At 28.4% G+C, this 15174-nt stretch overlaps 1 protein-coding gene and 1 long non-coding RNA gene across 3 annotated transcripts in view; one reads left to right on the forward strand and one right to left on the reverse strand.

Moving 5' to 3' along the window:
* LOC119605295 (uncharacterized protein DDB_G0271670) overlaps positions 1-13649 on the reverse strand; it is a 118513-nt gene extending 104864 nt beyond the window's left edge. For both annotated transcript variants that reach the window (XM_037958322.1, XM_037958323.1), the window contains exon 1: positions 11227-13649. In XM_037958322.1, the coding sequence (XP_037814250.1) occupies positions 11227-12872 (1646 nt within the window). In that variant the 5' untranslated portion in view covers positions 12873-13649. The remainder of the gene's footprint in view (positions 1-11226) is intronic.
* Positions 1-15174, forward strand: part of LOC119605296 — a 186706-nt gene that overhangs the window by 111115 nt on the left and 60417 nt on the right. The window lies entirely within an intron of this gene.

Consider the following 15174-nt stretch of genomic DNA (forward strand, 5'->3'; position numbering starts at 1 on the left):
TAGTCTAGTCTATAGTTCCTAGTCTATAGTCTAGTCTATAGTCTAGTCTATAGTCTAGTCTATAGTCTCATAGTCTATAGTCTAGTCTATAGTCCTAGTCTATAGTCTAGTCTATAGTCTAGTCTATAGTCTAGTCTATAGTCCTAGTCTATAGTCTAGTTCTATAGGTCTAGTCTATAGTCCTAGTCTATAGTCTAGTCCTATAGTCCTAGTCTATGTCCTAGTCTAGATAGTCTAGTCTATAGTCTAGTCTATAGTCTAGTCTATAGGCTAGTCCTATAGTCTAGTCTATAGTCTAGTCTATAGTCTAGGCTATAGTCTAGTCCTAGTAGTCTAGTCTATAGTCTAGTCTATGTCTAGTCTATAGTCTAGTCTATAGTCGTAGGTCTATAGTCCTAGGTCTATAGTCTATCCTATAGTCTAGTCTATAGTCTAGTCTATAGTCTAGTCTATAGTCTAGTCTATAGTCTAGTCTATAGTCTAGTCTATAGTCTAGTCTATAGTCTAGTCTATAGTCTAGTCTATAGTCTAGTCTGTAGTCTAGTCTATAGTCTAGTCTATAGTCTAGTCTATAGTCTAGTCTATAGTCTAGTCTATAGTCTAGTCTATAGTCTAGTCTATAGTCTAGTCTATAGTCTAGTCTATAGTCTAGTCTATAGTCTAGTCTATAGTCTAGTCTATAGTCTAGTCTATAGTCTAATCTAGTCTATAGTCTAATCTAGTCTATAGTCTAATCTAGTCTATAGTCTAATCTAGTCTATAGTCTAGTCTTTAGTCTAGTCTACAGTCTAGTCTAGTCTATAGTCTAGTCTATAGTCTAGTCTATAGTCTAGTCTATAGTCTAGTCTATAGTCTAGTCTATAGTCTAGTCTATAGTCTAGTCTATAGTCTAGTCTATAGTCCAGTCTATAGTCTAGTCTATAGTCTAGTCTAGTCTATAGTCTAGTCTACAGTCTAGTCTAGTCTATAGTCTAGTCTATAGTCTAGTCTACAGTCTAGTCTATAGTCTAGTCTATAGTCTAGTCTATATTCTAGTCTATAGTCTAGTCTATAGTCTAGTCTATAGTCTAGTCTATAGTCTAGTCTATAGTCTAGTCTATAGTCTAGTCTATAGTCTAGTCTATAGTCTAGTCTATAGTCTAGTCTATAGTCTAGTCTATAGTCTAGTCTATAGTCTAGTCTATAGTCTAGTCTATAGTCTAGTCTATAGTCTAGTCTATAGTCTAGTCTATAGTGTAGTCTATAGTCTAGTCTATAGTCTAGTCTATAGTCTAGTCTATAGTCTAGTCTATAGTCTAGTCTATAGTCTAGTCTATAGTCTAGTCTACATTCCAATCTATGGTCTAGTCTATAGTCTAGTTAGTAGTCTATTCTATAGTCTAGATTGCATCCTGATTTATAATCTACTCTACAATCTTGTTAATAGTTAAGATTTAAGTCTGCTCTATAGTCCAGATTATAGTAAAGTCCTGATTATAGTTAGGTCATAGTCCTTCAACGGTTTTAGAAATAATTGGTTATACATTTTCCAAAACATAAAGTTCATTATTTTCTTTAAAATTTTGTTAGATTTGGAATTCGAAATTTCATTAAGTTTAGCAATACTTAAGTACCATCAAATAACCAATTCTTCATTCAAATATCATCTTTTTTTTCTACAAGCATCATCAATAATTTGTTAAATAAGTGATGGGTTAAAGTAAAAATATGTTTATGACCAACAAAAAGAAAAAAGCATCAACAACAGCAACAAAAAACCACAAAAAAGTAAAAGTTTTTTTAACATATAAAATTTTTATTGATCATCATAAACAAACAAAAAAATATTGTATGTAAATGTCATTAACTTACAGATAACTTATTCGAAAAAAAAACACTCATTCACACACTTTTTATTTTGTGTAATTTGTGCAATTTCATTTTGACACTAATAAGACTAGCTGTATGTGAGAGATAGGAAAAACTAAAGTTAGAGTCAGACAAGGTAAATATTTGATGAAATAGGCGAAACCATTAAAATCAAACAAATGTTTTGCTCAAATAATATGTATTAAATATTTGCTTAATGTGAACTATAGCATATGTATGAAAAATCATAAAGTCATGCCCAAGACAAATAATCAAATAAACTTTGATTTTATGATAAAATTTGTTGAACTCACACCTTAAAAAACAGACATAACTTACTTGGGAATCTTTGAAGTGTTTTGGTGTTTCTAATTATTCCCTTAAAATTTCTTTTAAAATGTGTTGTAATAAATTTCATTCAAAATATTTTAACTGAGCAAAAGAAATTAAATAAAAGTGTTTAAATATTTGTTTTAAAAAAAGAGCAAATCATTATTAACAAATATTTAAAAAATATTAAGTATTATTTTATTCATTCAAAAGAAAAATGTACTTAAAAACTAATCAATCATCTATTGATTAACAGGGTAACACATATATTTTCACACACATTAATACTATTAAAAAAATATAATTGCTTTTGAAAATAAAGGCGTTACTTAGTATGTCTACGCAAAATTTTAACAATATTTATTTTCTTTAACACATTTTAAATTATTTTCTTTATTTAACATAATTTGCATATTTTACTCTAAATTGCTAATAAAATTTAAGGTTTTTCTTGAATAATAAATTTTATGGATTTATTTTCTTCTTTTTTTAATACCCCAATAAGAGGGTGTTTATTGATTTTTGTATAAATTTGTTTTCTTAATTTAATTTATTTAGCAAGTAATAAAATTTAAGTAAAAATAGAATTTATGTTATGCAAATATATTTTAAAGATTTAAGTAAAATATATGGACTTATAATTTCTTTTGTATATAACAAAATTTTATATTAGTGGTTAATTTTAAGGAAAAATAATTGATTTTCGGTGAATACATTATTTTATTAGCTTTTTCCAAAAAAATTTGTCTCATCACTTGCATAATTATTATTGGCTTAAAGAAACGTTTTAAAGTCTTATTTTTAGTCTAGACTATAATCTAGTCTATAGGCTAGAATATATACTAGACTTTAGATTAGACTATAGACCAGACTACTGACTAAGCAATAGACTAGAATATAGATTTAACTATAGACTAGATTAGATTATAGACTAGACTATAGACTAAACTATAGACTAGACTATAGACTAAACTATAGACTAGACTATAGATTAGACTATAGACTAGACTATAGACTAGACTATAGACTAGACTATAGACTTGACTATAGACTAGACTATAGACTAGACTATAGACTAGACTATAGACTAGACTATAGACTAGACTATAGACTAGACTATAGACTAGACTATAGACTAGACTATAGACTAGACTATAGACAAGACTATAGACTAGACTATAGACTAGACTATAGACTAGACTATAGACTAGACTATAGACTAGACTATAGACTAGACTATAGACTAGACTATAGACTAGACTATAGACTAGACTATAGACTAGACTAGACTACTAGACTATAGACTAGACTATAGACTAGACTATAGACTAGACTATAGACTAGACTATAGACTAGACTATAGACTAGACTATAGACTAGACTATAGACTAGACTATAGACTAGACTATAGACTAGACTATAGACTAGACTATAGACTAGACTATAGACTAGACTATAGACTAGACTATAGACTAGACTATAGACTAGACTATAGACTAGACTATAGACTAGACTATAGACTAGACTATAGACTAGCTATACTAGACCATCAACTAGTATAGACTATAGATTAGAATATGGGCAATAGATTAGTCTATGAGCAAGATGTTTTTAAAAATATTCACATTTCACAATTAACTATTAAATTTCATTAATCATTATTTTCTGCAATTAATAATATAAATTGCAAATTTTTTTTATAACAAATATATATTTACGAAAAATTTATTTAAATTCCACATTATAACACAATAAACCAAGAAAGAAGAAAAAAATTAAGTAAAACATTTTTAATTACTTCTTTAGTGAGACCTGAACAGATATGAAAAGAAAAGAAAAAAGAAACAGTTCCCATCTTTGGGAGAGTAGCAGAAAAAAAACAAACAAATGAAGTTAAAGAAAAACAACAATAACACATTGTCATGAAATTGTAGAGAAAGTGCAAATACTGAAAACAGCAAAAACGACAACAACAACAGCATGATTTAGTACCAAAATCAAAATGTTATTAGTACATACTATGTACACCCTGTAAGCAAGATTACGTTGTAAATAAATATTTTAAAAAGAAAATAACTTGAGATCTTTTTTTTTTTAAATTAAACGACAAACAATAATAACAAAAAAATATAAATTTTTGACAGCTTTTAAAATAAGTAAGAAACAAAAACAAAGAAATTAATATAGAGATAAAACTTTTGATTGTTATTTAGACATATGACAGACAGACATAGATGGTTTAAACATTTTTTAATTATTTTTTTTTTTTTTTTTGCCAAAAAGTAACAGAAGACAAAAAGAAGATGTTTTTTGTTAATTTATAAAAACAAAAAAACAACCCACGTTTAGTTTTTTTCGTTAATTTTATTTATGTGAGATTTCTTATATGGAAAGTATCTAGAAAATAAAAACAACATAATAAAGAAATATTTATTATTTAAATTATATATAATTTTAAAATAATTTGCTAAACATGTTTTTGTTTTTCTCTTTATTTGCTTACATATGGTTCGTTACTTTTTTTGTTGTTTAAAATTCATTTATTTGTTTATATTTTTTTGAAGTTCTATTTTAACCAAAATATCATTTAAACTACCAACAAGAAGAAACCAACAAATAATTATAAATTTAGAAATGATTAGACTGCTGACCACAACATTTGTTGTTTTTTTATACAAGACCATTATTATTAATTTACATTTTTTAACGAAAGTTTAACATAATTTTCTGCTTTAATAGATGAGAATTTAAATGTTTTGTTTTTTTTCTTAATTTATTTTTCTATAATTCTCACTTTCCTGTAAGATTATTTAAATTAATTAAGTTTTATGGTTTTTGCTAGAAAAATGAAAGTTTTATAGAGATATTTCTTTTAATTAGTAAATAAATTATTTAATAAACATTAATAAAAATGCTATTGACCTTTAGGGGCGACATTATCTAAACGAGAAAAAAAATTCTTATATGTCATTTAGTGGCATTTGTATTTAAAGAAAGAGTCTAAATAGAAATTGGAGGAAAGTTAGATTTAGTTTTAACAAAATACCTGAAGGTGGGTGTTACACACTTTCAGCTGAAAGCACAATTTACATAAAATTAAGCTTTTTAAACATATTAATTTTAAAAAGCTTTTTTTCAATTCAAAATTCTCTAAAAACTATAAAGCATTCTATACAAAAACAAACTTTGTTTACAATATTCTTCCAAAACTTATTTTAGACAAAACTTTTTGCAACAAATACTTTTTTACTCAAAAGCTTTTCAAACATTTTGTACAGAGCACTTCAATATGTTTATTAAAACTTTACACAAAAAAAGCTTTTTTTTTGCAAAATAAATTTTCTGCCAAAAAATCATAATAATTTTACACTTTAAAATCATTTTCTTCTATTTCTTCATTTCTCATCCATAAACAATAATTGTTTTCTTTAAATAGTCACGTAAAGAAAGCTTTTTCTATTTTGCCAGAAATCCTTTTTGAAAAAGTTCTGCCAGAAAGAATTTTTGTTTTACTTTTTATAAAAGATAGTTTTTTACCAAAAAAGTAAAAAGCCTTTTCTAACATCTTTGCTCAAGGAGATTTGAAAGCTTTGTATCTAAAAGTTTTCTAGTTTTACCTAAAAAAGCTTTTTCTGATAATATAAATATTTCTTAAGTAAAAGCTTTATATAAAAATTAAACTAAAAAAAATATTTTCCAAAAAAAGCTTTTTATACAAACCTTTTCGAAACACAATTTGTTTAAAAATTAATTTCTAAATAAATTTTTTATAAAAAAAAAATTTTGCAAAAACTCTTTTCTACTTAAATAACATTTTTTAAAAGCTTCTCTTCTATTGTTCATCAACAAATCTTCTTTGAAAACTTATTTCAAAAAGATTCTTCAACATTAAAAACAAATTTCTGCAATTATGTTTTTTACTTTTTATAAGATTTTTTTTTAAAGGAAAACATTTTTATCTAAAAGCTTTAAGTTATTTATCTAAAATTTTTTACAAAATTAAATTTTTTAGTTTTACCTAAAAAAGGTTTTCAGTTAATATATACGGTTTTTAAGTAAAAGCTTTTAAGGTAAAAAATATTTTTCAACAAAAGCTTTTTATACAAACTTTTTCGAAAAAAGCTTTTTCAATCACAATTTGCTTAAAAATAAATTTCTAAATAAAGCTTTTTACAAAAAAACTTGCAAAAACTCTTATCTACTTCAAAAGAACATTAATTGTTTATTAAAAGCTTTTCTTCGATTTTTCATCAACACTTTTTTTTTTTTGAAAACTTAATCAAAAAAGCTTCTTCAACATTAAATAATGTTTTTTTTTACCTTTTTATAAGAATTTTTTTAACAAACTTTTTAAAGAAAAACATTTTAATCTAAAAGCTTTAAGTTAAAAATTTTTTTAAATTTTCTAGTTTTACCTAAAAAAAGCTTTTTCATATAATATTAATATTCCAAAGCTGCCTTTAAGCTGAAAAAATTTTTTTACAAAAAAAGCTTTCTATAAAAACTTTTTCAATAAAAGCTTTTTCAATCGCAATTTGTCTAAAACGTAATTTCTAAATAAAGCTTTTTACAAAAAAACTCTTTACTATTAACCAACATTAAAAGCATTTAGTAAAAGCTCTTCTTCTATCATCTTTGAAAACTTATTTAAAAAAGCTTCTTCCACATTAAACAATTCTGCAATAAAGTTTTCTTACTTTTTTATAAGAAACTTTTTACCAAACTTTTTGAAAAATAAAATTTTAATTCAAAAACTTTAATCTTAAAAAATATAAAAATCTTTCTATATAAACTTTTTCCAAAAAAGCTTTTTCAATCAGAATTTGTTTAAAAACCCATTTCCAAATAAAAGCTTTATAAAAAATAACTTCCAAAATTGAATTTTCCACCAAAATGCTTTTAAACGGGGAAGAACAAACAATTTTATACAAAAATTAAGCATTTTTTTCCTAAGGCTTTATAATAAAAAGTTTTTTAACACTGAAGCTTACAAGATCTTCTTTTCGAAAGCTTATAGAAAAATAAATACACAATATATTTTTTATCAAAAGCTTATGGAAAAGAAGCTTTTCATACAATAGTTTTTATTTAAAAAGAGTTCTTTCATATGAATTACCTTTTCAAAAATTAACAATTAGCTTCACATTTTTCCAAAATTGTCTGCATGTTTTCCTTATTAAGCTTTTTCTTTAGTAAATGTCATTAATAAATGGTTAACTTGTCATTACTATTATGCATTAAATTTCTTTCAAAGGAAACCTATTACATTAGTTACATCTTCCTTACAATTATTATAAGAATTCGTTACAGTTTACGCTACTAAAAGTACATTTTAAGCAATTTGACAAATTTTTTTTCCCCACAAAAGAACAATTAAGACTCAAAATTAACCTTAAACTTTTGTTTTACATAATTCTGACAAAGTAAAAGAAACAAATTTCAACAACAAATCAATTAAACTGTTGAAATATTTACGTTAATTGCCAATATAGTATAGAAAATTGTGTCTAAGTTGGGATGATAAAACAAAAGACTTAGACAACAAGCTCATTATACATTGGTTGACTAGTTGGTGGATATGTGTGTGAGAATATTTTTCCAAAAGAACCAAACAACTTTTTTTGACAAAACTTTTTTCTTAGTAGAACTAATTAACAACTTCCTAAAAACGATTACATAATTAGCTTTTTAAGAAACACAGAAAAAAAGCAACACAGACAAAACAGAAAGAAAAAACTAACCGACAGATAGAGACAAAAAAATAACACAGTTGACAAAATAGTTAGACTAAGTAAATCAATTAAGCAAATAATTACTACAGAAGAGTAGAAAAAAAAGCAATTGGACAAACCAACTGTTTAACTATTAAACAGGCTTTTCTTAGCTATTAGCAGAGAAAACAGATAGCAAAAGATTTAAGTTTAACCACTTTTTAGGATTAAATGTTTGGCTTGTTTGGTGGGTTTCGTTTTTTTTTTTTTGCCAAGAATTTCTTAATAATCTCCAAAAAACCCCAAAACAAAATATTTAAACTATTTGCTGTTAGTTTAATTAACAATACCTTAAACAAACTAAAGACATTGTTGTGGAAAAGAAACAACTCTTTAAAAAGTAACAAAACTAAACTAAAAAGTAAAGTAACAACAATTTAAAATTGTTTTAACCCTTTTAGCTAAGTATCACTAACCGAAACTTGCTTTATAGATTTTTTTCTAAGAGCAGTTTTATATTTTTTTTTTCTTAATTAAAAGCCATTTCCACATTTTACTACCAAAACACAAACAAATAGCCAATCATTTTATTTCTGTAAAAAAACGCACGTTTTTTATATAAAAAACTATAAATAAAATCAAACTAGTGTTTCAAAAAAAGCTGCTTAAAATTGCTATTAAAACTAAAGCTGCTTACAAATAGTTTGTGTGTAGCAAACCATATTAAAATCTCAAAAAAAAAACTGGCAAATGCAACACCCCTCTACAAATTGCATACTTATTTAAAAAATATCTATTGCATATTGTTAGTTTGGTTTAAATTTTCAGTTAATTCTAACAGGTGTCGGCAAAAACTCTTTAAAAAATTATAATACCGATAAATAATTAGATGCCAGTTAGGTAAATCAATTAAGTTTTTCGATTTATTTTATGCCTTATAATCAAGACTTGAGACTAATCAATAGTCAAGAGTATTGCCTCATCTATAGACTTATCTATAATCAGGACTATAGACTGATCTATAGTCAAGACAATAGACTGATCTATAGTCAAGACAATAGACCGATCTATAGACAAAACTATAGACTGATCTATAGTCAAGACTATGGACTGATCTATAGTAAAGACTATAGAATGATCTATAGTCAAGACTATAGAATGATCTATTGTCAAGACTATAGAATGATCAATAGTCAATACTATAGAATGATCTATAGTCAAGACTATACACTGATCTATAGTCAAGACTATACACTGATCTATAGTCAAGACTATAGACTGTTCTATAGTCAAGACTATAGACTGTTCTATAGTCAAGACTATAGACCATAGAGTGTGGATTTATAATCAAGACTGTAGTGTAATCTATGATCAATACAGTCAGTACCTTAGACTGATCCATAGTTAAGACTATAGACTGATCTAAAATTAATACTAAGGACAGATCTACAGTCAAGACAATAGACTGATCTATAGTCCAGACTATAGACTGATCTATAGGCAAGACTATAGACTGATCTATAGTCAAGACTATAGACTGATCTATAGTCAAGACTGTAGACTGATATATAGTCAGGACTATAGACTGATCTATAGTCAAGACTATAGACTGATCTATAGTCAAAAATATAGACTGATCTATAGTCTCGACTATAGAGTGATATATAGTCTCGACTATAGAGTGATATATAGTCAAGACTGTAGACTGATCTATAGACAAGACTATAGACTGATCTATAGACAAGACTATAGACTGATCTATAGACAAGACTATAGACTGATCTATAGTCAAGACTATAGACTGATCTATAGTCAAGACTATAGACTGATCTATAGTCTAGACTGTAGACTGATCTATAGTCAAGACTATGGACTGAACTGTAGTCAAGACTATAGACTGATCTATATTCAATATTATAGACTGATCTATAGTAAATACTATAGACTGATCTACAGTCAAGACTATAAACTGATCTATAGTCAATACTATAGACTGATCTATAGTCAAGATTATAGACGAATCTACGATCACGACTATAGACTGATCTACAGTCAAAACTATAGACTGATCTATAGAGAAGACTATGGACTGAAATATAGTCAAGACTATAGACTGAAATATAGTCAAGCCTATAGACTGAAATATAGTCATGACTATAGACTAATCTATAGTAAAGTTATAGACTGACTGATCTTTAGTCAAGACTATAGACTGATCTATAGTCAAGACTATAAACTGATGTATAGTCAATACTATTGATTGATCTGTAATCAAGACTATAAACTAATCAGGAATTTAGATTGATCTAAATTAAGACTATAGATTGATATATAGTGAAGACTAAAGATTAATCTCTATTCATGACTATTGACTGATCTATAGTCAAGATTTTGAACTGATCTATAGTCAAGATTATAGATTGGTCTATAGTCAAGACTATAGACTGATCTAAAGTCAAAACAATAGATTGTCATGTTCATGGACTGATCTATAGTCAAGACTATAGGCTGATCTACAGTCAAGACTATAGGTATCACATATTTTCTTTCTTTAGATTTTAAAAAATTTGTATATTTTTGGCTTATGTCACCGATTTTCTTAACTTTTACATTTTGTAATCAAACTTAATTTTTAATAGCTGAGCCTTAAATTGTTTCAAGAAAACATATTTCCAAAACAATAAACATTTTGGCATAGGACAGTTAAAAACACAAATTAACTGTTAAGTAATTGTTAAATAATAATTGGCATTAAATTAGCCAATAAAAATATTTGATTATAATTTTTAAAAGAAAATCACTAAAAGCCAATAAATCAAAACAAAAGACTTAAGCAACAAACAGTTTTTCTTAAGATTGAAAACTTGGCAAATATTTTTAATAAAATACCAAAGAAATAATTTAAGAAACTATCTGATATATAGTTAAAATTTATAAATAAATTAATTACACATCAAGAAAAGTTAATAGATTAATATTTCAAATTATAAATTTAAACAATTTCTGATATTTTGCTTTCATTCACCTTCCAGCTTAATTGCAAACCCTGTTATTTTTGCAAAAAAAAAAAGCTCTGGTATTTTGTCACAAAACTTATATTTTAACAAAATCTAGAAAAAATTAAACACACAGACTGATATAAACTGTTTTTAATTAATTTGTGGCGATTGCAAAAAAAAATCTAAAATTTAGTTTTTGTGTTTGCAACATTGCAAACCATTGCAATAGTTTTATACCTCAATTAGACTAACACACACTAGACGAACATGGTTTTTTTCGTTTTCATTTGGCATTTTTTTTTTCTTGTTGGGAGTGCAGCAAGTGAATAAAAACTTACCGTCTTGTTTGCCTTGGTATCGACTGGGTCCAACAAACTGGTGCCTTATGCGTTTGTAGATTACGCGATGACTTATATGTCAAATCACCACATTCAGATTGCCATACTTGTAGATTACCCTCAGCTGGATAGAATGTATATAAACTATTTGTGGATGAGGCAATTACTGGTGATCCACCAGCTGCTGCCACTAAAGCAGCAGCGGCATCACCAACATTGCCCGTATTTAGAACGGTTGTGGCGGGCGGTAGAGCCACAGCACTAGCTGACAATGTAGCACTTGATATTGGCTGCACGAGTAGCGCCTGTGTTGTAGAACCGGGTGTTAGGGAAGAGCAACCGCCATTGACCGAGTTTGTGGGGAATTTATAGTGTTGCATGCGTGTTGTAGTGCTGTTGGGGGCACAGGATGAGGTGCTGGTTGTGCCGGAACCCTCATGTTTTAAAATCAGAGCATTTGAGGGATCATAGTTGTGGGCTGCTAGCAATTGCTGTTGTTGCAGTTGTAATTGTTGGTGTTGTTGTTGTTGCTGCTGATGATGTCTGTGACGGGTGATGGCATCGACCGAGTGCGAACGTATGGCAGAGCCACGAGGCATTAACAGCATATTGCGCGTGCTAGAGGCATTTGCTGCATTCGTCTTAAGTACCGAGGGTGACATGGCTCTAGTTTTGGCCCGTCTAAATCCACCATTATTATTGGCCATATTACTTCCGCCTGGCGTGTAACGATGATTGTGTATAGCTGCCGATGAGGCTACCACTGGTTGTCGTTGCTTTTGATATTGCAAACGTTGTGCAGTTTGTGGTGAGCCCATGCCTTGTTGAGTGCTGGCAGCCGTTAAGCCTCCAGCATTCGCCGCCGCCGATGACGATAATGATGATGACGATGATGAGGATGACGAGGCGGCAGCCGCTGCTGCAGATGAGGAAGAAGACGAGGAAGAAATACGTGCCATATTTTGCATATTCATTTGTGGGTTAAACTTGTTGTCACTGGAACCTCTACGATCTTTATAATATTTATCTAGTAATTGTTGTTGCAACAATTGCTGTTGATGTAGCTGCATGGCTGCTGCATTGGGTGGACGACGTATGATTTGTGGTGCTCCCAAGGCAGCCAATCTGTTTTTGGATAAATCCATTGTTTTATTTGCATTATGTCCCGCAGTTAAAAGTGATGAAGATGTATTAGACAACGATGATGATGATGACAAATCAGCATTGGCTGACAAGCCACCAGTAGCGGCCGATGACAATTGTGCCAGAGTAGAACCAACATTATTATTATGTTGATGCTGCTGTTGGTGTTGGTATTGTTGTTGTTGTTGTTTACTAACACTACAACTATTGCTATTATTATTACTACTAGTACTGCAAGTATTGTTGTTGTTGTTTAGAGCTGTTGTAGCATTGTTTTGATTCGTTCCACTTGTTGGATGCTCTGAATCCGTTGAAACACGATCCGGATCACTTTCAAAACCTTCATCAAGGGATCGTGTGGGGCTTAAGATAGGTTTCGAATGTTGTTCCAGTTTTGTTTGCTGTTGTTGCTGTTGCTGCTGCATGGACGTCATTATTACATCGATTTGTCGCTGTTGTTGTTGCTGTTGCTGCTGCAATTGTTTTTGCTGTTGTGTTGACATATTTGTAACAAAAATCTAGTATTTTATCAGAAATTTTATTCTTTTCTTCAGATCAAATTTCTGTCTTTATTTTAAAACTCTGTTTTGTTGTTATAAAATTTACACTTGGCTGCTTGTTTACCAGCTAACGTCAAAGAAAAACACTTGATTTTATTAAAAAATTTTTCTTAAATCTTCTTTCTTGCTTTTTTATTTATTATTAAAAAGGCGTAAAACCGGCAGTTTTATTTAAAACTTTTATTACAATTTTCTTTCTTACACTTTTTGTTATAAATCACTTTTGCTTCAATTGAAGTTTTATCTTGCAGCTATTTTTAACAAACAGATTTATTAATGCTTCACAAACTGTTGCAAGTAATATTAGATTTTACACTTCTTTTTTTTTGTATTTTTTAAATATTTTGCTTTGTTATAAAAATTTGTTTTCTTTTAGAAATTTTTTTCTATTATTAATTTTTTTTCATATAAAATATTCTTTTATTTTTTTTTAATAATTTTTTTCTTTTTTTTATAAATTCACCAGTCACTTATTATCATTTTTTTTTCTTTGCTAGTAACTTTCATTGTTAAATTTAAAATCTTCAGAAATTAATTTGTTATATATTTCTTTTTTTATGTTTATTTTTTTCAAATTTATTTTGTTCGTTTTTTAACGCATTTATATTTTTGAAATTTTCAGTTGTTTTGTATATGTGTGTATTTGTGTGTGTTTTTTTTTTTCAAAATTTATTCCGTTGCTCACGTCTTTAGCGCACGAAAGTCGTTTTCATACTAAATATTTTCTTTCGGCTTAAACTCTAAAAAGTTTATTGTGTGCTTCTTCATCTGCTTTTTTTACGTTTAGTGGGTTTGCGGTCCAGCTAACTGACACTTGTTTCAACAAGCAGTGTTGCTTTAGAGGGGGTGAAATGGGTAATTGTGGTGTTATTAAAAAGTACTTTAAGTACTTTTACATAAAATATTTAAAATATAAACGATTTTCTAGTAATAATTGAAATATCTTTACGTTTAAATACAAAGTGTACCATCAGGACCGATTTTATTATTCAATCTTAGGTACTAAATAGTACTAATAGTTCAAAATTTAAATACCTTTTTGTTCCTTTGAATAAACTATAAAACTATGTAGTCATTAAAATTTTTTCAAAATTCAGTAATTCATTTCGCAAATAAGTATTCGAAGTCACATATCTTTTAATTAATTTAAAAACTCTCAATGTTGGTAACCTTACTTTTTAGTACCATTTATTTTTATTCCCTTTTTTTCTTAAACTTCCACTCCAATAATGTGCACATGTAAAATTGTTTTTATCTTTCTTTTATTGCGTTGCTTTTGTCTTCTTTTTTGTTGATTTTTTTTATTATGTTTTTCTTATTACTGCACCTGATCAAAGAGCATGATGAAAGTGAGTTTAAAATAAGCAATTGAGAATTTGTCTGTTAAGTTGAGTAAACGAATTACAATGTTAAATTGAATTGTGTTACACTTAAAGGAATATTATGGTTGATTATAAATATAAGTATACTTTAACTTGCGTAGCTTACTGAAAAAGTTTGTTGTCTAAGTCTTTGGTTTTACATATAGCTTTTTCTGTATTCTGTATACATTTCCCTACTATAGCAGGAAGAAATTTAACATTTGTTTGTAGCAATCAAATTGATAGTAACCAAATCGATTTTATATTGAAATTTAACCTCCTTCTAATTCCATTTGAGTGTGTGTGTGTGTCTTTGCTATTGTAACTCTCTAGTTTTGAATATATTGAGACTACAGTCTTGACTATAGTGAGGTTATAGTATGGTAAAAGTGAGGCTATGGTCAGATTTTGCTCTTGACTATAATGAGACTAAAGTCCTTATTGTACTGTGACTACAGTGAGACTATAGTCCCGACTTCAGTGAGACTGTATTACCGACTGCAGTGAGAATATATTCCCGACTACAGTGAGACTTTAGTCCCGACTATAGTGAGACTATAGTCCTGACAATAGTGGTACTATAGCCCTGACTATCGTGGAACTATAGCCCTGACTATCGAGGGACTATAGTACTGACTACAGTGAGACTATAGTCCTAACTATAGTGAGACTATAGTCTTGACTATACTGAGACTATAGTCCTGTCTATAGTAAGATTATAATCCTGACTGTAGTGAAACTATAGTCCTGACTGTAGTGAAACTATAGTCTTGACTATAGTGAGACTATAGTCCTGACTGTAGTCAAACTATAGTAACACTATAGTCCTAACTATTGTCCTGACTATAGGGAGACTATAGTCCTGACTATAGTGAGACTATACT

The sequence above is a fragment of the Lucilia sericata genome, unplaced genomic scaffold (assembly GCF_015586225.1).
Source record: "Lucilia sericata isolate MDLA Ls3-8-SP2 unplaced genomic scaffold, ASM1558622v1 Contig000471F_arrow, whole genome shotgun sequence".
Classification (NCBI taxonomy): domain Eukaryota; kingdom Metazoa; phylum Arthropoda; class Insecta; order Diptera; family Calliphoridae; genus Lucilia; species Lucilia sericata.